Raw genomic sequence first — 25879 nt, forward strand, 5'->3', positions numbered from 1 at the left:
ATTCTACGTCACATCTACATGTTACGGTTGTCAAAGTCACGCACGAATAACTATTTCTCTCCCTTGCTATTTTTTTAAAGAAGATTTAAATTCTTTTTGCTTTATTGATGTATCCAAAATCTTTTCCTGGAAATCATTTACTTACCTGGAACAACCGTGTGAAAATATCAAACTCAAACACTGAAATGTTCTCATTACAGGTAAGATCAATTGTTGATTTCAGAGCCATGGCCTCCATCCCTTCCTCAAATGGATGTGTACTTTTCAACTGTTCTTTGAATCTTCTCCATGGCACTATACACCTATCAGGGCACAACATTCATATATATAAACATGAAACAAATGCAATATTAAGCTTGTACTACAGATATAGCAAAAAGTACCAAACTTACATGGTTCCAAAATATTTCCTCCAGAATTCATCTGCTTCAACTTTAGACACTTTGTAGGTGTCACCCTGAAAATATCCCCCTGGAAACATAGCCTTGAGCTCCCACAGCATGTGACTGAACAGCAAGGACAGTTTGGTCAAATTCCTCCTGACAATTAAAAACACAGCGAACTTTCAGAGGCAGGTACAGAACAAAATAGCTCTGAGTAAAAATAAGATATATTTTTGCATTAGTAGAAAATATGTAGTTCCAGATCAGTTTTTTTTTTTTTTTTTTTCACACAATTTTCTTGGAGATCATTAGTGAAGTAACAGACCAAGATCAAAAACCAACCCAAGCTTTGAACAGAGTTCTGTACAATCCACCATCTGAGAAGAACTTCTGGAAAGCAACCAAGATGCAAATGTTTACCTTAGCTGACAGAGCATTATGGAAAGAAACCCATTGTAACTCTGGAGGGGTTGTAATACATTCTCCACAGCTGAACTGTGGAGACTGTATCAACAACACACTTGTTCAGCGGAACAGCTGACATACACTTGGCCTGTTGCAAGATAAAAGCCATATTGTTGACAAAAATCCATAAGGCATCCCGTTTGTAGTTTAAAACAAGCCTAATAAGAGGCTCAGAACTATTAAGAAGATGTTCTGGTCATCTGAAACTAAAATTGAATTTTAACCTATTTGTAAAAAGGTATTTGTGGTGGAAACTAACACAACACCTCACCCTGAAGAACCCATGAAACATGGTGCCAGCATCATGTTGTAGGTGTGGCATCATGTTGTGCTTCTTTTCTACAGGGATGAAGAAGCTGGTCAGAGTAGATGAGAAGATGGAGCTAAATAAAAGACAATACTAAAATAAGTTTTCAGCCTCCACCGCAGAAAACCTGTTCAGTTGCAAAAGACTTGAGACTGGAGTAAAGGTTTACCTTCCAGGCACAACAAAAACAACCCTAACATACAGTCATAGATGCTTTGAAATCAAAATGATGAGTTTAGAATGGCCCACTTAAAATCCAGACTAAATTCAACTGAAAATGTCTCAAGAGTCATAAAAATTTGAAAAGCAAATTATACAAAAATTTTCATTTAGATGTACAAAACTGGCAGAGATGTACCACAGATGATTTGCAGCTGTATTTGTAGGTCAGAGTGGTTTTATTCATTTTTGACTCCACTGAGCTAATTGTAAACTCTTGCACACAGTCTTTAATTTATTAAGACAAAAATAAGAAAACGCAAAAAAACTGTATTATTTTGTTTTCTATTTCATGTTTTACACAGATTTGTGTTGGTATATCACAAGAAATCCAAATAATATCTGGAGAAATTTGCCATGGCAATGTGAGAAAATACAAAAAGAAAAAAAATGTCCAGGTGGTTTAAAATCAGATTTATGTCTATATTTGTTATGTTGCAATTATGTCAAGTTTATCCAGTCACTCATATTCAGTGCATATAAAATATGGCCTTGCTGTGACTTAACAGCTTGTTGTGCTGTAAGTCAGTGTCAGGCAGCAGTGTTATCGAAGCACTGCTGGTATTTTCCATAGACACACACACACACACACACACACACACACACACACACACACACACACACACACACACACACACACACACACACAGGTAAACACACAACAAGTAGTCCAGCTTGCAAACAGGATGCTGGCTTCTGCAAGCTCGTCTGTAAATACCACAAAATGTTCCACTGGCCAGTTTGTCACTTCAGACCACTTTTAAGAGGTCTCACTTTACTTTTTTTTTTAATGAGTTCTTTTGCTTTTGCTAATGTGTTTTTCCACTCTTTCTCATGCATGTAACTTTTGTGCACTGCATGATGTCACACCTTAAAAAAGTAGATCAACAATCACTATAACCTATTTTCACATCTGCAGCGAATGCTCTTTAGCAAAACCTCTGTGTGACATAAAAGAGTTTTTAGGAAACTCTACGAAATAATATAATGCAAAGTTAGGCTATTTTTCCGTTTGTAAAAAATGGACTGATTAAAATTAGTCTCAATAAAGTTTTCTCAGATCTGTCCAAGATTCAGAAATGTTTAACATATTTGACAAGTGGTTGTGAACTTTTATCTGAATGAGAAAAGGACAACCTCTGCTGAGTGCTAGAAAAAGAAGAGTAGTAGAGGTGGAGGTGGGAGGAAATGCACAAGCCACATCTCTCGCTATGGCTGCCCATGTGTTTAAAAATACATTTCAAAGGACATCAACCCTGTGGTAAAATTTACAGTAACAACAAACATGATCTTCATGTGGACTACAGCATAGGCCACCTCAGCCTGGTCAAAGTTTTAAGGCTATTCTCTTAAAAAAAAAAAAAAAAAAAGAAAAAAAGAACTTGCTCTAACTTTTACAGAGAACCAATAGAAAAATGCATAACAAGGAGTGCATTTAATATTGCAGTGCTTTTCACCCAGTTTAAGGACCTTCATCATCTCCACCAGGTCTGATGTAAGGCTTTCTAAGATGTCTGATGTCCTGCATCATACATCTGGTCACGTAGTTTAGGTATGTCCAACTTCTTCCTACTTTTGTTCTTCAAAAACTATGTGAAATAAGATACATAGCACAACAGCAGTTGTGTAGTGATCTGGAAATTGTGGATTTGATTCCAGATTTGTCCTGCCACATGTCAACGTGCCCCTGGGGGAAAACAATTAGCCCCAAGTTGCTCCCTGACTGCAGGTTGTGGCCCTGTAAGAATGTTTGCGGGAGACAGGATGAATGTGGCCCTAGAGTAAAACAGTCATTTTACCAGATCCCTTGTTAGGAATGTTTGTTCTAATTAGTGAATCTGGTGCACTTAAGTAATATGGTGTTATTGGGGTGAAGTTTATTACTTTTATTGCACACCGATCAGGCTTACAATACTGAAGATAAACCTAACCTCATCTAATGCCATGACGCTTGGAAATATCGTGAAAGAATAAATATGGAAAAAGTTCTGATATGCACAGCGGAACACCACTGCATATTCAAAGACATACATCTGTTCACCTTTATTTAATTCTTTTTCTATATTTTCTCATTTAAATATATGCACCCTCGGGCAGCTGCGGTGGCGCAGTGGTAGAGTACACAGCCCACATAATGAGGGCCTTTAATCCTCGATGCGGCCGATGCGGGTCCGAGTCCCAGCCCGATGACCTTTGCCGCATTCCGTCCTCCACTCTCACAACCCACTTTCCTGTCTGACCACTCTCAATTAAAGGCCAGTGTAGCCAATAAAGCCTTAAAAAATATACGCACACTCCACCCAAAGAGGTTTGCGCCATTATTTTGTGTCTGAACATAATTGCACATAGAAAGCACAATATAATTATTTTCTTTTATTTTGTATCCCTCTAGTTTAAGTGACAAATTGTGTCTGTACATCCGGTGCTGTTGCCTCCCAACTTGTTTTAAAGTTAAATAAGCACAGAGGGGTTTACGTACTGTTATCATTCAAATATTAATATACACCATTTTGGAAATTACTTTGTTTTTGTTGTTTTGCCTCTGTTAAAGATATTTTAATTTGCAACACAATATTTAGCAAGAAAGATGGTCTTCTCTTTTTTCTTCCTTTTGCATTTCAGTCTGCGGACTCAGTTGATTTTCATAGTTTCCATCAACTTACAAATTGCTGACCTGTTTCCTAAAATTTAAATAGGTTTTAAGTCTTAAATCGGCATGGCTATATTAAGACTGTGGATAGATGCAAATCCATTCAGAAAAGTATTCTTTTGCGTACTACTTTTTGCATTTCATTTACATGATCTGGAATGATGCAAACTTCCTTTAATACTTTTTAGTATGTCACTAAAAACATACTTTTTAGAATGTCACATGTGGTCGTTACTATTTAAAACTTTTTTTTTTTTCAAATATGTAATGGATTTTGATGAAGAAGGAAAATATATGTCCCTAAATAGATTTTTACCGAAACAAACAAACAAAAAAAACAGCTGTAATGTGTTCCTCTGTAGTATTTTTTTCTTTATTTTTCTTCTTTGGTTGATGACTAAATAAAGATATTTAATATATGTTGGTCCAACTTCTTTTAGCGAAACCATACATGCAGTATGTGACCCATGAGAATTAATTTTGTAAGTGACACTGTTTATATTTGCATCTGTTTTAAAAATTTCTGTCAGAGGAGACGAAGGCACCATTGTCTTGCAAACGATTATACAAAAAGCGCTGCACCTTCCGCGTCGTGTTTCTGCCTCCTTCTCCGTCAGCCAGATCTCAGATCTGCTTCAGGCCTCGTTTGACATCCGACCGCGTTATTCTAAAACTAAACATTCAATTTTTCATAAACAGACAGAGAATTTGCTCACAAGACCGCAACAAAGAGCATGTTGGAGCGAGACATTTTTAAAACAGATAAGATGATATTCATGCACTTTGACATGCGAGCCACAACACACATAACAGTATGGGAACTTGCTACTTGACTGCCCATGCAGATCTGCTTTGGTAAGAGGCCCATCTGTTGTGCAAAGAGATTCAAAAAGATGGCTTAGCTGACTTTCAGATTTTGCTGGAGGATATTCTCTAGTTGTACACGTCGGCATTGTTATACAGACTCATCTCAATGAATTAGAATATCAGTAAAAAAAATATATTTTAAAAAATCTATATAAAAAGTAAAACAAATTGATTTAAATACGTAGTTTCTTTACAATGAGCTTGACATGTTTCAAGCATTTTTATTTTGGTGACTATGACTTACAGCAAATAAAACCACACCTTTCTCAGTTTCTCAGAATGTTTGAATTGCATTTAAGACAAAAAAAAAACAAAAACATTTTTAATACAGAGATGGTTATGATGTAGTCTATGAAATCCGGAAGAAGATCCTCAGATTTAACAGTTTTCCATTGTGAAGATCATTGCTAAAGAAGCAGACTGTTTGTAGAGTGCTATGTATATTAAGTGAAAGTTAAGTGGAAGGAAAAAGTATGATAGAAGGTGAACATGCAAACAGCCGCATACACAGCCCTGGGTTGTGACCAGAGCCCATTAGCCAGTTTGGGTTAAATTTAGAAGGCATGAACTAAGGCTGGAGTCAGCGTGTTAGGAGTTTCATACAGAAGGATCCAGGACATGGTTTCCATCTTACGCATTTTTTTTTATGTTACTCCATTCCTGAACCCGAAGTGTCAGGAGAAGTATCTTACATGGGTTTAGGAGAAAAGAGACTGAAGTGCTGCTTAGCGGTTGAAAGCGCTCTTGGCATATAGAAATAAAAATAGCATCTGATGTACAGAATATAGTTTCCACAATCAATGAGGATTTTAGGAATGATTTAGTCATTGTGATGCAGTAATCCATGTGACAAAAGTAAAAATACTCTACTGTGTATGGACATACTTTTCAGTAAGCCGGCAATTTGGTATTAAAAACCCTGTCTTTAAAATTTGCTTCATGTTATTTTAATATTTTCAAAACAACCTAACTCTAGATTTTTTTTAAAAACCATAATTATAAATAATGAAAAGAAAGAAACATTTCAGCTATATTAATACATCTTCATTTTTTCAACATTTCACTTTTGCTTAAATTAATCAATCTAAGCAAAGTAACTTGTGATAATAATCAAATTTTCTGCAATATATCTGCATATTTAATTACTGAATGTATTGAGTATATGGTAGAAGCTGCATAACTCCAGATCCAGATCATCGAGTAACCGGATTCGGTTTTTGTTCTGTACTGTTGTCGAGCTCTCCGAGCTTGATTGGTATTAAGTTTGATACTTCATCTGAATCGCTCATTACTGATACGAGCAAAATGTACTGTTTGATTTTCAGGTAAGTTTATTTTCCAAACAGACATCTACAAACACTAGAGAATAATTAGGTTCCTAATTGTTGCCTCAGTGATAAAAGGAAGTCTGTAGCGAGAAAAAAAAAAAAAAAAAAACACAATTTAAAAGCCCACTTCCACTAACTAGCATTTGTAATCAGTAGAAGTGCTTTACTGATGTGTATCTCAAAAGAAAACAAACTGGAAAAGTTAGATTTGGGTCTTGTCAGAAAACATTCGAATGAAACATAACACAGAGGCAAATATATTCTTCTTCCTGCAGAGCTTGTTCAGTTTACTTGGGGATAAACAGACAATTTGTTTGTTCGCAAGCTATTTCTTGCACTTTCTGTCTCAAGCGGTTCAAATTCAAAGGACATTCTTGTTGCTGTTTCTTTTTCAGGTTTCCTCTTAGCATTACAAAGATGCAGGTTGTGACCCTGTTTCCACAATCATCATTAGTATTCCTGGCAGGAGAAGGCAGCCCAGCCTCCAAATAAGCTCCACTGAGCTGTTTGAATGTAACCACTTACGGAGAACTGCTTACAGTCATCGTCACTTTATGACGATAGCAAGTTCTTTATTAAGACTCCAGGAAACAGTAAGTTTAGTTTATCATGGGTTTTATCAATGTTATTAAACTTCCTTAGGGCCAATTAAAAATGTTATCTTGAAAGTTAAGGATCATTTTAAATGTCTTTTTATGTTTGGCAATAAACTTGTACTATGCAATAAAAGCACCGGACAAATTTAGCAGCGTTTTAAATCATAAATAGAAGGACAGAAAAGGAAGTTAGTTTTAAATAATCTGGTTGGGATGGAAATAAAATGTTAAGTCTATAAGTGAGACGTGTTTCTACAAAATTCCTTTTTAGATATGTGAGATATGCCTGGTTTGTTTGTTTCTGAATGGAATGTGGATGAACAAAACACGCAATAAAGTAATTGCAAAGGTTTACTTAGAACTGGAAGTAACTGTCAATTAAATCACAGAGAAAAATTCTCACGTGGCCAATTTATGGAAAGAGACGCCTCATTATGTGAAGTTACCTTTACAGTCATATTTATACCATTTTTTCCTATATTTTTCCTAAACGCAGGCAATTCTGAACGAAATTTATTTGGCGCAAAAATTTTGAATTAATTTAGATATTTGTTAAGAGTAAGCAAAAATCTGACATTCAAAAGTATGGAAGTATTGTTACCTGTAGCTGGATGTCTCATCAAATATCTTCTCTCGGCCCTCTTTGAAAAGCAGAATGGCCCGGTCCGTCTTATCCAGCAGGTTTCTGATATGGATTCTCATGTATCTCGCCTCATCCCCTCGTGGAGCCAGGCCTCCTCCTGTCCTAACATCTTGATAAGGCAGCCAGACCTGCGTGAGCAAAGTCAGCGTCTCTCGAACCAGATCTGGCAGAAATGGCGGACTGTTCCGCAGGCCAAGGCGGGGGTTCGTACACAGATCCGAAAGCCTTTCCAGTCTTTTGAGGGTCTTCTCCATCAGCCGTAGGTCTTCACCAGTCAGGGGTTTGCAGCTCATTCTGGTGCTCCTCGAGGCTCCTGGACCTGCTTCTGCCATAAAGATCCCGGTTGTGTGTTTGAAAGTGAAGTGAAGCAAAAAGTACCTCAAACGTCCACGTCTCAGTATGCGTCGGCATAAGAGGGCGTTTAACCATAAATATTAAACTGTGTCATGAGATGTCAAAGTTCAGTTTTGAATGCATGTGAACTGATAAGCAGAAGATGGGTGGAGCTAAAGCTTACAAAATTCAGGTTTCTGATTGATCACACCGACACACGCAGTCAGTACAATAATCTTTGAGAGTCCTCAAGTTGATATGAGTACGCTGCATCCTATCCTCTTCAAACTGCATCCGGTGTTGTTCCACCTACCACACACATCACACATCACTTTGTTTTGTACTGGATTGCACATAGTACTACATCCTAAAAAATATATGGAGCACTTACGGCCAGAGTAAGCACTGCTGTCCTCTTCTAGTTTCTATGTTAGAACTTGAAAAGAAAATTGAATGTAAGGCCTATTACACAACCTTCTGGTAAAGTAGACAAAACAAGAAAAAGCAGCATTTACGGCTGCTTCTTAGCCTGCATTTACTCCCTTCTACTATACACACAGAGTCACTCTTTAGCACCATACTTTTCTTACCGGGATTTATCTCAGCAGCATAACAATCCTACAATCTCTGGGTCAATGGAGCAGGTATATTTACATGCAGCATTGTGGAAAAAGAGCTGCTTCTTCTCTCTCTCTCTTCAACTCACCCTTTTTGTTCCTACTTGTCTTGCCTTTGATTGGTTTCCTGGTTTCAGTAAGACAAACAGGTCGGTTTTCTTTGCTCTGGTGCTCAGACAAAAAAGTAAGGGTAGAGAGAGAGAGAGAGAGAGAGAGAGAAACAGAGAGAGAGAGAGAGAGATGGGAGGGATTGAGGTAGACAGGAAGGTGTGCACTCATAACTAAAGATTTACTAGAATGAAAGCAAAATGCAGCCACTCACTGAGGGAGCAAAAATAGAACATTGTTTTCTGATAACAGGGGCCAACCAGTGTAGAAAATAATAACCATGCCAAAATACCATCATACATTCTCAGCTGTTAGCAGGAAAATCAGTTTAAGTTCTTCAGTCGGTCTTTATGCAATGATATAAAATCTATTTTGAGACATTCAGACAATGACCTGTGAGAAGGTCCAACAAAGATGTTGTCATGAGAAAAAAAAAAACAAAAAAAAAAGAATAATTTTTCTCTGAATGGCATATTTGTTGGTGCAGATTTTCACACTATACAAATGACGTTGGTCACATGTCTACTTTTCCTCTAGCACCATCATGAGGCTGCTGTTTGTTACTCCATCTAAAATAGACTTGACACAAATGAAAGCTAGTAACATACATTTACATTTACAATGTAAATACATTTTTTACATTGTAAATGTAACATTTACAATGTATGTTACATTGTAAGTCAATGTAACATACATTGATTTAGCTATCATTGTATGAAGCAATTTTAAATAGTATTGACAACTTTCTTAACTCCCCACCCCCAGGAAATCACAAAAATCTATATTAAACAATAATTGACGGGATATAAAGGAAATATCTGTGAAACTTCCTGTTGGTCCTATTTTGTGCAACTCAAAGAAGATTTAAAAGTAAACCAGTCATAATTTTGCTTATCCACAGAGTATCAGAAAAGGCAGCTAAACACTGCTCTAAGTGTTTAGCTGCCTGGTCAGCTGACAGGACAGGGGTGTTCAATGAGATACTTATTCACCTAACTAAATATGTAGAGCGTTTAATGAGTGCATTTGTAAACAGCACACTGGCTTTTTGTCCCTCTTTCTTTTACAGTAATGGCTTCTTCCTTGCTTAGTGGCTTTTCAGCACGTTAGCAGGGAACATATTTCACTGTAGATGATGACTCTGTCTTACCAGCTTCAGCCAGCATCTTCACAAGGTCTTTGGTTTACAATTAGCTCAAATGTGTCAGTTAACCTATCAGCAGTTTCCAAAGCCATGACATCGTCATCTGGACTTTCCCTCATCGCTTACAGAGATAGTAATCTTTCTATGTGTGGTCTTCTGATTTTGAAGACATCAATAAATAAATCTAACATATAATTTCTCTAAAATGAAAAAAAAAATTGACTGATTTATCTGTCAATCATGGAAAAAAAAGATACTTTGTCCTTTTAATGTATTGTGTATGGAAACCTTTGGTTTCAACTCTATGAGACCTTTAAACTGGGCAAGAAGCGCTTTAACCAGGGAAGGAGGCAGGAGGAAATTCATGGTAACTCTGGCAGAGCTGCAGAGATTCACAGTTAATAAAGCCAACAGAATCTCTATGTGTCACAGAAAACTGACACAACAGATCATCTGGATGACACACTTTCCCCATTAGACATGGTGGCATCATGCTGTGGTTTGAAGTAAATGGTAAAAAAAATAGCCTGTTCTCTCCAAGTCCGGAGAACAACATTCAGCTTACAGTGATTCAAGAGCTGCACAAATTACGGAAAAATGGACAGAGCCAAAAGAATGACAGTACTGGGAGATATCCTGTGCGATGCTGCGAAAATCTTGAGACTTAGTCGAAAGCATGTGTTTCAGGATGACAATGACCATAAACATACAACAAAAGCTATTCTGTGTCAACCAGCATAATTACATACATAAATATGTTACTGTACCAGGAATCAAGTAGTAAATTATGTTTTTTTGTTTATTAAAATATCAAAGAATTAAATATTTAATTTACAAAAAGTATGTCACTGCCACATAAATTCCATGGCCCTGTGCTATACAACTTAACCATTGCTTCCAGTAAAGGGGGCACTAATTTAAAAGCATTGATCTTTCAAGTTAGTTATTTAAAAAATAACTAATTAACCCTGCACTTTTTATTGGGAAAAAGGGAAACAGAAAACCCTTTCAGTTTTTGGAACACAGCAAAGATAAAACTGCTCGAAGTTTAAAACACCAGGTGCAGTTTAAACCACTCAGCACCCTACTGTATAAGTTCAAAGGTCCAACATTAGATTAAAACAAACTGTGTATCTAATAACTAGTATTTAATCACACTGTAATTTGAGAGCTGTGTTGTACTTTTGCAGTCCTCTCACAAGAGGGCCACATTTCTCCCATGTACTGTGATGCGTTACCCTGTGGATTTCTGTGAGAGCCCTCTGCTGAAGGGTGAACCTATACATGAAGGAGTATTATTATATTTTCTGTTGAAAGTCAGTATGAATGGAAAGATCGGTGGAGCTCCACGGTTTGCATTGTGCTGTAGGCTTTAAGAGGCGTCTTTTCAGGAGTAAGCAGGCTGTAAATGTGCAAACAAGTGTATACTTTTGATAAATAATTACACATTATTCCACACTTAACCATAATGGTTGAGTGCACTGACAGCTGCAGGGCTTGTTGATAGTGTCAGGGTGTTTTAGGGACTTTAGACACACAGCTTGACTTTCCGTTGCCCACTCCACACTTCAGTGGAAAGAGGAAAGTCCCAAATTGACCCAGGTAATGAGAACCTTGCTAAGGGTGGGGTAAGACAGGATTATAGACAAGTAAAAAAAAAGACTATGTCTGCTTGGGTGTGAAGTTGCAGCAGGACTACAAACAGCAATGCTTCATGAGTCATGATGAAGCATCTATAGTTTGTTACTCTCCTTGTTCATCTGTTTGTGGTTTCTTGAGCTCAGCTTAACGTGCAAGGCTGGTGGTGTTCCCAAACCCAAGCAACAGAAAATGTATAAATCTAAGGTCAAGTATAGATTTCAGACATGCATAATAATTAACTGCATGCTAGAAGAGAGAGAGAGAGAGAGCTTGTCAAAAATATTAGATAATGCATTTGGAGAATTAAGAAGCAAAGAAGAAGAGAAGTAAATGTGGAAGTTCAACATGCTGTTACCAAAGACTTTCTACGTTTTCTGCAGATGAAATCAGCTGTAATGCATCACAGCCAGGAAATTATTGTCTGTTTTTCACAGAAAAAATAGATCAAATCAGTTCAGAAGTGGAAGTGGGCAACTGTAAGGAGCACGAGGCACTCAAAACGTGTGATGGATAACATTTAAATCAAAAGGTCCAAAATTATGTTAATGGAAGCATAAGAGGACATGAAAATTTCCAACAGGAAGTTTATCTTTTAGTAACATGATGTTACTGGAAATAACTTCAAATCGGTATGTAGGAATGCGTCCAGTACGTGGAAGCTTGCAGTCTGGTAAATTTGAACAATAGCTGAAAAATATTTCATTTCATATTTCATTAAGACAACCAGTATCCTTCATCACATGAATGGCATAAAGTGTAGTTGAATCTGTTGCTTTGTGTTCCATGTTTCTGTACTGGTCTCCCTTTTTTCTCACCTGCCTGCCTCCAAAAAAAAAAAAAGAAAGAAAGAAAGAAAGAAAAGAAAAGAAAGAAAAAGACAAACATGCCTGCTTTAAATTCTCAAGAAATGTTTTGAACTCGTCTGCAGAACAGTCAGACAATCAGACTACGTCGGAAATGCAAAAAAAATTACCACGAATTCAGCGCAGCGTTAAACTCCTTTCCTGCCCAGCTCGGTGTAATTAACAGCTTCGAGTTCATTGTTTCGGTTTAAAACGAAAGCTGGCCTACAGCGTCAAACAGGCGTTCATTAAGAGCAGATGCGCAGCTCCTCTGAGGCTCGCTCAGAAAGGTGCGCAGGGATACACAGATGTGTCTATGATTTCTCCTGGGTTTTCCTTCGTGTATATTTGCATGACTGAACATTTAAGCTCTTATCTGATCAGAGACAAAAAAGGGAAACAGGGCAATGGTTTGATTTGATCGCCGCCCGTTTGCCTCATTTAGATATTGGAGTTTCTCACTTTGGTTTGTCTGATACAATTAGTACTTTTCTCTGGACGTGGCCAAGGTTGCGCTGTCACCTGAACCTGGTTCAGTTGATGCCGAGTCTTATTACGATGAGCGTTGACCACCAGTCGGTTGCCGCAGCGCCGCTGGATCTGAGCACCACAGCTCGAGGGCGCAGCAACGCGGGGGACTTAACCTTTTGCGCCGGGGACGCCCGGGCGACCGGCGGCTCACCTGCGCCTCCTGCGAGCACCGGGACGGACAGTTCAGCGGTTCGCCGCTCCCCGGACGCGGAAAGCACTCAGCTCGGCAAACGAGCAGCGGACTCATCTCCCATAAAGACTCCATCGAAGCTTCCCTTTAGGAAGCGCACGTTTCACGTCGAACCGGAGGTCCAGAAGCCGGCTGCACCGACTTCAGTGGCAAGCTCACCCTGCTTTTCCCCCGCAGAGGAGCAGAAAGTCCGGAAGAGTGCGGCTAGTCACTTGGAGAGAGAGGCGGATGAAAGCAGGTTCGCCGTGGCACCGGTGACCCACAGGCGGACCGAACAAGCGGCTCAGAGTCCGGAAGCCTATTCATGCTGCATTTTTCCCATTATTAATTACGGTAAGCACTTGTGACCAACATTCACAATCTGTCTTTCTTGACCCTAAACTGTGCGTAGCTCTGCAATAAATCTGTCTTGCACATTTTTCAGATTTTATAGTCATCTACACTAAGACAGTTTTTCCTCTGTAGAAAAATAAAATTGCCAACGTGGTGAATAAATAGCCAAAGCTTTTACAACAAGCTTGCACCAAACACACACAGCTCATGCCAGATATACCCACTCATTCATTCAATGTGCCATTTATATATTTAAACATGAGCAAAGCCCACCGCTCTCCCTCTGCATCAGTGGTTTGATTTTTATCGCCCATGTAAGGGACACAGAAAACGTGGAAGAGGGTACTCTGGTCAGATGAGTTAAAAAAAAAAAAACTCTGCCCAACACCTACTGCTACTATTAATAATGATAAATGTTGGGAAAGTTATAGCTTGGGTATGCTTTTCTTTAGCAGACAAACAGACGGCTAAGTCAGACTTGATGGAAAGACAGCTGAAGCTCATTACTTAACAGTTGAGGTCTCTATTTGTGGTGACGTATTTTTTACTTGAGTTCAGGACAGGTCATGAGCACAAGAGGACCTTTTCCAACTAAGCCACCGACAATTATTAAAGCCCTAAGAGTTAAGAATGAGGGGTAAAGTTCCATGATTTGTTCACAAGCAAGCATGGAAAATAAGACCTTCGATCACTGATCTACTTATAAACAATTGCAGTGTGTCTGAATTTCAATAGATTAATAAAATTAGGATCTGATAGAACAGTGTTCATATAACTTTAAAATGATGAGATCTGTCTTTATTATGCATCATGTATTCAGGTGTTCTTAGAGCCTCTGGGACAGCATGCCGGCATAGGTTATTGCAAAGTTTATTTTTTATTTTTTTTCCCAGTGTAGCGGTTGTTGATACAGCAGTTCTGCTGAGAAAATCTCCTGTCAGCTCTTCCGCAGCCATTCATCTTTACTGTCAGTTACTCCTCAACTGACAGAAGAGCCTCACCTTTCTGGGTCAACTCGTACATCAATACACACTACACCACCCCACCGCAGATGTTCATTTCCTTACGACAAAAAAGACTTGTTCATCATAATTTTTTTTTCTTCACTCATTCTAATCCTCTCTGTGTAACTCTGTTTTATGGTTTTTGCTTTTATTTTTTTTTTTTTTTTTGGCCACTTCTCCTCAGGTCACTACCCAGTGTGCCTGACCGCCTTTCCAGAGCCGCACCGTCCACGAGTCCATCAGACTGACGACCTGCAGACAGGAATTTCTCTGGCCACACGTCAGGATGAAGACGGAGACACGTACGTTGATGTGCCGGAATTTGTGGTTGGAGTGCAACTTATCGCTGAGCATTATTCAAGTCCTCAGGGCGGTTGGTAAACCGAGAATGTCGCCATGATTCATTCCCAACTCGGTATTTCCAGGATCACAGATGAAGTCAGATGGGCGGCTGCGTTGTAAAGTGAAAGTTGGCATAGTGAACAGATCTAAGAGCCCGCGAGATTCATAAGAAACATGAGCTTTACGTGTCTCTGAGGAGATGCATTGTCTTTAAGTTTTGTAGTGTACATTGCCTAGATCAAGAGATTGAGTCATAAAATGGTATGTTTCAACTGTTTTTTAATTTTAAAATCATTTTCTGTCATTTTGAAAGCAAAATTTGTATCACTCTTGCGTGATATGGGATTCAAAGCCCTTCAGAATCTGGGACTTGTATTGTTTTCTTCTTCACTCCAAACACATTCAGTGACCACCTTTCCAGAGCCGTGTCTACCACCATGACATCTGTCACGACATCTGTCATGGATCTTTTTTTATTACTGATACGATTTGTGCAGATTTATGTTAGTTATCTTATCTGAATTCCTTGATTGTCATGATTCAGTTTGTTTTGCTCTACAAGTTGCAGGAGCCATTCACACTGCAGACATTCTGCATGCACATACTAGCATCAGTGACTTTTTTTTGCCACTGACGCTAGCTTTCTACAGTGTAGTGCAAACAAGGCGGTTTGTTTTTGCCGGCATCACTCACATCAAGAGTCTTTGACATTTTGGCCTACATTTAAAGCTGGTGGGAAGTTAATACTACATGTCACCTTGAATACAACTTTTTTTTTTTTTTCTCACTCTGAAACATGGTGGGCATGGCAAACCTAAAATAAAATAAAAACAATTATTTTTTATAGCCACAAACACATTACCAAATTACTATTTTAAATGGGAGTTAAAAAATGTACGTGGGTCTTGAGCTTTGACTTGTATTTGTCTGTTTACCCTTTCAAAGGATTCCAGCTCCATTTCTAACCCTAGAAAGTTTCATTGAATACTCAGATCTGTATTTAATACAGTTTTGCATACATATGCGCTCACGTTTTTGAATTGCATCGTGTACTGGAGGGAGAGTGAATGAGTAGCAAAGTTAAACTTTGAAAAAGTGAAAACATTTTAAAAAGTAAAACTCACAATTGAATGTGGGTGACAAACATGCAGCATATATGCAACATCCCAACATATACAGGATAGGGAATTGTTTCATCACACATTGCATTTTTCTTGTCAACCTAAATAATTTCAACTTCAATCTCTTCTGAGTAGAACCTCTCCCCACTTCCATGTCTTTTCTTTGTCCATTACATGGCTTTGGACAAGCTGCAAACAAGATAACGTGTATATATATATATATATATATATATATATATATATTTAAAACAATGCCTTTCTTCCAGCCATTCTGAAATGCACAACTAGTAGTTGTGCATTTCAGTCTCCCACCTGAGGTGCGTGTCTCCTTGAGGCTCTCCAGGGTTAAAATGGGCCTCCTGTCTGTTTCTTAAACTAATGCTCTTCTTGCCCGACCTGTCAGTTTGGGTGAACTGGTATGTTTTTATTAGGTTTGCTCTTGTGACAGTCGCTTTTAACTTTTGGTGATGGTGACTTATGACGGTTGTAGGTTGCATTTGATGTTATTTAGCGGTATAAGTATGAGAGACAAGGTCATAAAATGAATGGCACATTTTTCAGATTTCATTTGTTAGTGTTGTTGTTTTTTTCTGTCTACTTCACAAATGTGCACTCTTGTTTCTTCTTCATAACGTACAGCTCCTGAAAATACATTGAAGTTGAGGGATGAGTACTTTTGTAAAGCACATAAGTGGAACGTTGTGGTTCAGCTTACTCAAAAACAGTGGAAATATGCATCTGCATGTATGTGTGTTGACTAGATCCAAATATTCAGGCTTTTAGAAATAACTGAAGACGCAAAGTATATTGTCTTGATGCTTATTGTTGCACCATACCAACAGCAGACCATTCCAGCAGTATGAGTAAGTCGTCTACCTAATTTTTGCTCCAGTATCATAGGTACTAAATTTTTACAAGCCGTTTCATTTAATTTAATGCTGAATTTGACTTGCTGCAAAGTAGGCTTGTCTCAGTGGAAAACCTCCTGACCTCATGAGTAAAAAATGTAATGTTGCACAATGTAAATATAAAATGTTTGAAGTATCATCCCGGTTTATTAGTTTCACCCTCAGTGACTCACCTGTCTTTGCGTATTTAGCGGGTACAGTCAGTACTGCCTCCACACTGCAATCAAATCCAGGCAAATTCTTTACTGCTGTCTAACTTTCCATGAGGAAAAGTAGTTCCGCGTTGATCATAGCTGATTCATTAACTGTCATTGCAGAAATGTAGCAAAATTGTAAAGCATTAGCTACTAGCTACATGTGCTGTCAGACTCGGTAGCGGTTGCGTTTGTTTGCTGTGACAGCCGGCTGACTGTTCTCTCTGGGTGTGGGAGTAAGGGTGTTTGGAATGATGCTGTCCACAGGGCACAGAGTCTTCAGACCACATGAATGCAAATACTAAACTTTAAACGCATGGCTGCCCGGCCTTTGTCTTCAGGTTCAGCACCTTCCCACACACAAAGTTAAATGAGAAACTGACACAAGAGCACGAGTGCAATCTCAGGCAAAAGTCATGTGACTGAAAACGAAGCATGTCCAAGAATTAAATGACACTTTGATGTCGCAGTTTCAAAAGGAATCAGCTTAATTTGCATCCACTCAAAACAAATGTGATGACCGGCATTTTAAAGAGCCACAGATCTTGTGGCATGCTGGTTTCTAACTTTTCTACGTGCACATCTGCTGTTGGTTGTAAAAAATATTAGGGAGAATACAGTTTATCTGGATGCCTAATAGATCTTATTAGTTTAAGCTTTTAAATAGCTTGCATTTTACATGCTTGCCATCCTTTCTTCTTTTTAATTCCAGTTTGCGGACAAGCCTCTATGCTAAAGTAATCGTGTTGCTCTTACAGTATGTGTTACTTTGTGGTTGCATGAAACTTTGTGTGAATTCTTCAGAAAGAGACTTTCTCATCCCCTTGTCCTTTTTTCACACTGTATGTATGCGACTGTGTGTGTGACTGTGCGTGCATGCATAATGTGAGTGATGGTGTTCACGCCTGCTCTTACGTCAATGAGCCCTTTAGTTTCGGGAAAGCCAGTGAGAGCTCAGTTTTTAACATGATTGCGGTTTTTCTCAGGTGTCTGTCTCTCTCTCTCTTTTCTTCTCTGTGTTTTTAAATGAATGGGCTCAAAAAACCCAAACATCCGCTCCCCACTTCCTCATTTACCGCTTTCTTTCTATCAGCCCCATCTTGCACCCTCTCTCTCTTTCGCTCTCTCCTTTTATGTTGTGTGTCACACTGTCTTCTGCACTCAGGATGTACAGATGTCAAATTTAAGTTGAACAACAGATTTGCTCCAAAGTTTAAGTCACTTAATTGACTAACTTATACTCGGAGTTTACAAAGAACATTACATGTTCCACTTATAGTTGATGTAATATTATTGAGGAATATCACCTTGTAATTTTAAATGTATAAGTGTTATTATTTTGGTAACCATGTTATTTGCTTTAATCCTCACTACCAAGGAGTCCCACAAAGTTCTGGACTCTTAACTTCAGGGGGAAATGGAGTAAATATTTTCATCATGGCCATGGAAATTAAGTCCAGAGTGGTACAGCACACTGTCTTGTTGTATTGTCAGAGGTTATAACAATGTTCCATTTTCAAGCAAACAGATGATAACCCTAGTGTATCCATCCAAGAGCTACTATGCTGCAACTTTTGTATGCATTCCTTATCTAACACACCTGGATCAAATAAATGGCTTGTTACCAGGCCTCTGCAGATCTGAATTACTGCTGGTGAGGGAATTCAGCCTTTTGACTCAGGCATTTTAAAGCATGAATGCATCTAAAAGTTGCAGGATTGTAGTTCTCAAGGAATGAACTGGGGCACCCCTGGTTTATACTTAACATTCTCTTGAAGCTATACCGCTCCGTCTTTAGAGTACTGATGGAGATTTGTAATAATGGTGTTCTGCAAAGACAAAAAGTTACTTAAGTTATAAAGCTTATTTTTTTTCATGGCATTCAGTGTTTGCTTATAATGTAAATGTTTCACCCCTTTAACCTTTTATTATCTAAAAACCCACAACTAAGGTATGGTTTATAGTGGCTAAGACAGGAGTCGCGTTTTCCATGAACCCTATAAGCATGACATATTTTTCCAGTTAATTTATTATATTCCCTAAATGCTGCATTGCTGCTCTATCCAAGTTTCAACCTTCTATCTGTTGAGATAAGATAATCTCATCTCAACAGATATTTCTATTTCATAATGCCACCTCCAACATTCTTCTTATTAATATGGATAAATCTTCACCGATCATTAAGTATTTCTCTAGATGGCTTTCTGTTGGTACTTGTGGGCAGCTGCAAATTTCAGTAGAGATGAAATGTGTTTGCTTTGAGGCGTTCTTTGCTTTCAATTCTTTACTTTCATTTAAATATGACTTTTCTGATCTGACACCAACCCTATTGAAAATTTTGCAACAATGTTTAAAAGTCGGCATGTTGATTTAAATCAACTTTACCAATCATGCCAAGATGAGTGGTAAAATTTCTATGTAGAAATATGCTAGAAGTTTGTGCACGGTTGCAAATTGCATGTGGTGATGTTTCAACTCTCGGAGGGACATTTCACCAAATAATAGTGGAGATGTCTCTTTATTTTTGAATCTGCATGTATAATATTGGCCATTTGTGGATTAGGGATAATCCACATACATTTTAAATTCACCCATCCAGTTTCTAGTTTGGAATTCCTTGAAAGTGTGTAATCGGTGCATCCAAAAAAATGAACAGTTCAAATGTGTCCCACATAAAAATGACCAAAGTCATGAACAAAAGTGTGTGTGCATGAAAACATTTCACTGGAACTGTTCTTATGTACTGAAGTTTGCTTAACTTATCATCTTGATTTTTTTAATAGCCTTGACGTGCGCAGGAGGTTTTGTACTGTCATCTTTTCTTGTGAACTGGACCACCAATTTCCTCCTTTAACAGTTTTCACAAACTGATGCATCACATCATTACTCAGCTGGTCCTCAGACCACAGGACATTCAGCTTGTTCCGTCTGGCTGTATCTTCACCCTTCACACCAAACAGGATACCACATACAAGCTGCCTTTTTTTTCCTCAGCCTTCTGTTTTTTCTGTCCTTCATTTTTTTCTCTTTTTTTCTATTCTTTACACACTTTGACTGCCTGTAACATAGCAGGCCTGGGACTTCTGTCTACGTCATTACTGCTATACCTGAGGTTATCTCAGGCTATGGTCTACCCCACTTCTAGGAAGCAGAAACAGTACAGTTTCATCTTAGGAGAAAAAGAGAGAGATGGGTGCAGATGTAGAAGGCAGGATGACTTCAGGCCTTTGTTAAGGCAGCCAGTTCAGTGAGCTCACATTTTGGAGCCAAGTTCTGATGCAGTATTTATTCATGCAGTCAAACTGTAGCTGCAGTTTTTTTTCTTTTTCTTTTTTTTTTTCTTCTTCACCAGAGCATCACTATTCACAACACTTTCCTCTGGGCTCTGAATGACAAATCTCAGTTTGAGTCATACAGTTTGCTACTACTTGACACCACTATGCTGGGCCAAGACTGACCAAAACTAGCAACACACTGAACTGCTTTATGTTTTTATTTTTTGCAGATTTTTTTTTTTTTACAGTCTGTTGATACACAGTGCTGAAGTCACTTACAGGAACAGGGATCTACTGAGGAAAGAACCGTCAGTCTCACTCTGCATATAAAGGTTCTGCTTTTCGCTTTGATATCAGAAGCAAATATGTATTTGCCTTTTACAGCTGCACTTCCAGTTTGCCACGACACTAGAGCTTTTAGGTTTTAGAAACAAGTTGGGCAGATATGCTCAGAAGTGCTTTATCATTTCCAATAATAGTTTGTGCAGATATATGCAGTTTTAAACCTTTTATTATCACGTAAAAATCCCAAACCTCAAGATATACATTGGGTTTTTAAAAGAAAGGGCGACCATAAAATGGCACATAATTGTTAATTAAAAAGAAAACAAAAACTGTAAAAGTGACCTGCATGTTTATTTAGCCCCTCTGAGTTGGTACTTTGGAGAACCTTTGTTGGAGGGGTTGAGGGGCTGTTTTTCCAGCTTTGCACATCTAAAGCCTAAAGTTTGTTCATTCTTTTTTGTAAAATGGCTCAAACTCAGACTACATGGTGAAAATCAGATTTTGATGCAGATTCTCAATAGGATTTATGTCATTACCTTGATTGGCCCATTCTAATGCATTGCAGTTCTGTTCTGGTATGCTTAGGGTCATCCTTCTGGAAGTTGACCCTCAATCCGAATCTCAACATGGTTGCAGGTCTTTTTTCAGTATAACCTTTTATTGTCCAATTGTGTATTAGCTCTGACCAGAAGTTCCTATGCCTGCAGAAAGAAAGTTTCCCCACAGCATGATGCTGGGACCACTGTATTTCACAATGGGAATGGGGTCTTCAGCTGATGATCTGCTAGTTTTCTACCACACAACTATATGCATGAGGGCCAAAAAGTTTTGTTTTGGACTCACCTAACCTCGGTATCTTCTTTCACGTGTTTCTTTTGTCTCTTTAATGACAAGCTCCAAACTGGGCCTCCCATGGTATTTTTTTCCAACAATGGTTTCTTCTTTCTGCTTCTTCATAAAGGTCAGCTTTTTATAGTCCACAGCTTGTAGTTTTGATGGTGACGTATTATTCTGAGCTGTGGATCCCTGCAGCTCTCCCAGAGTTACCGTAGGCTTTTTGATTACTTCTTTGATCAAGGTTTTCCTTGACCGACCAGTTTGTTGAGCAGTTTTGTCAAACTCTTTGTAGTTTAAGGGGATGTGTTGAACGGTGCTTGGAGAAGTTGAACATGGATTGCATACATGTTAAACTACACTCATTCTTTCTACTAAGGAGGTTCTAAAGGCAATTGGTCACTTGGACTTTATTTAGGGATATAAGTGTCTGCATATGCAAGCCATATTTTTCAGATTATTTGGCTTTATTTTTGTATTGTTCTGCAAGTGAAGACAATTCTGTTTGACAAGATGAAGATGGATGCCATAGAAATTCATCATTGACAGGAAGTGCAAGAACATTTTTCACCATTAAACCAATTTGTGGCCTCGTAAGTTTGTGGATCGAGAAGTTCCCTGTTATGAAATTGCAGTGTCTTTTACTGGTTTTGTCTGGTCCATAAAGCTGACAGTGCGAACCTGCAGAAAGCCCCTATAAGAAACCATGCAGCTTTATGGCTAGATTTTAGAACACACAAAGCAAGCCAGAGAAAAAAAAAAAAAAAAAAAAAACGAATGCTGTCTCTCTCAGTGACAACAGGATGTGACATAAAACAAATCTGGCTCTTACTGGAAGCTGCTTCTTCTGATAGTATGAGAAAGAATATGTAAAAAAGAAAAAAAGCTATTCTGCTTTTCAACTGCATGCCCTCCCCCCTTTTCAGTTTCCTGCACCTTCCCTGTCTTGAACTCTAGCCTGTGTTCTTTTGCCTCGCGTACAGACCACAGATAGTGGTTTCCCACTAAGGCGGCCTGATAAGAGTGCTGTGAGTCAGACTTGTACGTCCATGGCACAGGCTACAGTGTTTTGCTTCTTTGATTCTCATTCCAGTCTCTTTAGGCTAATGCTGTCATTTTTCAGTGAGAATATTTAAAAAAAACACAAAAATATTTTTGGAGTTTCATTCCATGCCGAGTTAACGTGATCATGTTACTCATCCAGTGACGTACACAGTATTGACCACATTTGTTGAAAAGTTAAAAATGTCTAAAAAGCAAAGTACAATCCTCTTTTTTTTATTACAACTGTTCTCTTTTTATTACATTCTTATGTTTCGTCTCTTGTATTTGGAGCTTTGCAAAATGAGAGCGGCAACACATTTCCTTATTTTTTTTGGTTTGTTGTTTACATTTTCTATTGGGGGGGATTTCAGTTTGTAAACACATCACAGTGATCTCAAACTGCATTCCTCGAGGGCCAGTGTCCTGCAACTTGTAGATGTTTCTATGCCTTGGCGCACCTGGTTCCAATATTGGCTCATTAGCAGAATTCTGTAGAGCATGGTTCCATGCTGGTGAGGCAGTTTAGCTATTTAATTTAAGCATGTAGGACAGGGCACACACGTAAAAGTTGGAGGACTCTGGCCCTTGAGGAATGCAGCTTGAGACCACTGACATAAGAAGTAAAGTCTGTGCTGCATGTTTTGGATCATTCTAAAGCAGTAACACTATCCTTGTCACAAATGTTCCACTACTGCCAGAAACTTGGTTGAGTAGGTTGAATACTTATAACTTGTTTACTGAGTGAAAATGTTTGTGTCCTCTGCAGAGCCCTCCATATAGCTGTGGTTCAAGGGGAGTTGCCAATCGTCCACAAACTCATCCATCTGTTGCTGTTGGCTCGAAGAGGCCTCGATATCCACAACAATCTTCGTCAGGTGAAACGATGCATTTATATTAATGGCATATTTAATATCATGACTGCTTATCTCCAGCAGGCACGGGTAATGAATAGGGTACACTCTGTACTGTTCTTCACAGGGCAACACAGAGTCTTAAGACAAACAGTATTGCACATACATACTCACTCCTGAGGGCAGGTTAGATGGATCAGTTAACCTAACACTTTGTGCGAGGAAACCAGAGTACCCAGAGAGCAGCCACAGATGCACAGAGGGAACATGCAAACTCAATACAGAATGCCAAAGAGTGGGATTTGAACCTGGAATCATTTTGCCGCAGGACAGCAGTGCTAACCACAGCTTTACTGTGCAGCTCATGGAGCTTATTCTTTAAAAAAAATCACAACAGTTAACAGCAGTATTTGACATATTGAAATCAGTATTCTGAAATAAAGATATTAATGTGTTTGATAAGACTTAATGGAAATTATTTGAATTGATAAACTACAGCAATTCTGCATTGACTTGATATGCACTTCACACTGAATTTGGAGCAAGAGAAATGAGATCTGATTCGGAATTACTTCACTTAGACTTGTTTCTCAAAGACTTGAGGGTCAACATGAACTTGCTCCACAAAGTCTTAACTTGGAATGACCTCTTAAAGACTTGAAATTTTATTTGGACAGCTCACCATAGACTTACAGCTCAATTTAGACTTGCTCCTCAAAGAAGACTTGGCTTAGATTTGGGGGAATTTACTTTTTTTAACATCTCTTGTGTACATACTAGATATCTAATGGATAATTCTAATCAGTAGTGATAATTGTATTGCCCAAACGCTTAACAAGTAAAATGGCTAAAAATGGCTCAGATGATTAAAATGTTTATTGAGCCACACCTTCCCAAGGAAAACAATATATAAAGCATATCTATCAGCTAATAAATGCAGCATAATGGAGAGTAAAAGAGGAAGTGCCTTGGTTTCCTCCTTTGCTTGTGCTGCGTTATCAAATTCTCTTCCACGCATAGTGTCTGAGGTTTATGCGGTAAATTTTACCCTTCCTGGATATTCCACCTGTACTTGCCATAAACCAGAGTAACAAGCATTCTGGGAAGGGCTTTGTGTCATTTCCAAGTTATATTAATTTTTGCTCACAGTTGTTTTGCAATCACTTTGTCCGCAAGAATAGATTTTTCTAGGGATTATAAGTAGGCTGCCCTATTATTGTTAATATCAGAAGATAATGCCAATCTTCCTATAGCCTTTATTGAAATTAATTGTTGTCTGTTAGGGAAAAAAACATGATTTATCTATTTTTATTGTTCACACTGTTGAAGGGAATTTTGGACTTTGCACTCATGCAAATCAACAAAGGGCGTACATTGAAAACACTTTCACTGAAATATTGAGTCTCCTAAAAAGAGCTTTTCAGGAGAATGTGCTCAAAGAATTACCTCTGAGTCTTTCCCAATCCAGGCTTTTCCCAACCACTTCTTTTAAGACGATACTTCCACATTCTATCTCCCTTTGTTGTCTTAACCTCATTGCCTTCCTTATCTGGTCTCTGCCAGCTGTGTCTTTTTCATCCCTCAACAGAAAAAAAGCACCTGAGCTGTGCAAGAGCTGTCGCTCTCAGGGCTGGGGTTTCACACCACACAGGACGCTGCAGGCATGCTTACCAGAAATAATGCCGGTGCTATCATCAGTTGTTCTTTTTCCTTATCGCTGAGGCTTGACAGTATAGGTTTTGTGATATCCTGTGTCTGCCCTGTGTATGAAATGCTTGCACGCAACACACTCTCGCACACACTCCTCGCAGAGGCATGCACACACAAAAACACACACACACACACACACACACACACACAGTTTGTGTCATATGCAATTATAACAAAAGGGGAGATTCACAGGCACAGGTCCCATCACAGTCATTTGCCTACCAGATTGTGTGGTTTTGACAGAATACCAGGCAGAAAGAACGCACTTATCTAAATGAGGCCAGGGAACTTTTTACTTTTCAAAACAACCAAAAAAAAAAAAAAAAGAGAGTTGACAAAGTTGGACACGGTTTCCAGCATTAAGCAACTTCCCAAAGACCGATATTAATATGCGTCTCTTTTTTCCAATATTGATGACAAATCCTGGGTTTCTGTGGTTTTGCATCTGGAACTTTTTGACAGAGTGTTACTATCGGTACCGTTGTTGAACAATTGTGCAAGTGTCTGTGGATGATTTGCCTTTCACATGATTGGTTTGGAACCAGCTGTTTGATACTCCCACGTCGGTCATGCTATCAGTGTGCCAACCAAAACACACAGCTTTGTTTTTTTCCCTCTTTCTGCAAGGTCTTGACAGCTGATTATGTTGTGCATGGTACTAACATCGGTAGGACTTGATGAGTTATTTCCTTTGCAGTGCCAACTCTAACGCATGCATTTACATGCACATGCTGTTGTCATTAATGTGTAGCTAGTTTACGGCATGTTGGTGGCATGCTTGCTTTTTGCTTAAGAGTGTGTGTGTGTGTGTGCGTGCACATACACAAACGAAACAACTGTGTGTTTGTGTGTTTTTAGTATCCTTGTTCCGAGAAGTCACATGACCCCCCCCTCCCCTCCCTGCCTGCAACGCTCAGGGCTGTTTCTCAACATACCTTGCACTGAGGTTCAGAGGGTAGTTTACAGGGACTTTCCCTTCCTGCGCGTGCTTCTCTGTCTGTCAGCCTCACTCTCTCACTATTGTTTTTTTTTTTTTTTTTTTTTTTTTTTTACACATTTTTTCTGGAGTTAATTTTTTTAAGACCTGGTTTTTTAACCAGAACCAAAAAAATTT

The 25879-nt window shown here is 38.6% G+C and overlaps 2 protein-coding genes across 7 annotated transcripts in view; one reads left to right on the top strand and one right to left on the bottom strand.

Annotated features, from left to right (window-relative positions):
• The window catches only part of cblc (Cbl proto-oncogene C, E3 ubiquitin protein ligase), a 24589-nt gene extending 15627 nt beyond the window's left edge, over window positions 1–8962 (bottom strand). Inside the window, exons 1-5 of one of the 6 annotated variants that reach the window (XM_015053326.1) lie at window positions 8498–8960; window positions 8183–8227; window positions 7417–8100; window positions 393–539; window positions 146–302 (exon numbers count right to left, since the gene is read on the bottom strand). In XM_015053326.1, coding sequence (XP_014908812.1) covers window positions 146–302; window positions 393–539; window positions 7417–7790 — 678 coding nt within the window. In that variant the 5' untranslated portion in view covers window positions 7791–8100; window positions 8183–8227; window positions 8498–8960. Of the gene's footprint in view, window positions 1–145; window positions 303–392; window positions 540–7416; window positions 8101–8182 lie in introns of those variants that run through there. The other 5 variants (XM_015053318.1, XM_015053343.1, XM_015053334.1 and 2 more) reach the window with 5 other exon arrangements.
• A 3319-nt stretch (window positions 8963–12281) lies between these two features.
• bcl3 (BCL3 transcription coactivator) overlaps window positions 12282–25879 on the top strand; it is a 25346-nt gene continuing 11748 nt past the window's right edge. The window contains exons 1-3 of the mRNA XM_015053379.1: window positions 12282–13197; window positions 14386–14503; window positions 22971–23079. Coding sequence (XP_014908865.1) covers window positions 12684–13197; window positions 14386–14503; window positions 22971–23079 — 741 coding nt within the window. The 5' untranslated portion in view covers window positions 12282–12683. The remainder of the gene's footprint in view (window positions 13198–14385; window positions 14504–22970; window positions 23080–25879) is intronic.

This window comes from Poecilia latipinna, unplaced genomic scaffold (assembly GCF_001443285.1).
Source record: "Poecilia latipinna isolate Pla-1442-1.1 unplaced genomic scaffold, P_latipinna-1.0 Scaffold54, whole genome shotgun sequence".
Classification (NCBI taxonomy): Eukaryota; Metazoa; Chordata; class Actinopteri; order Cyprinodontiformes; family Poeciliidae; genus Poecilia; species Poecilia latipinna.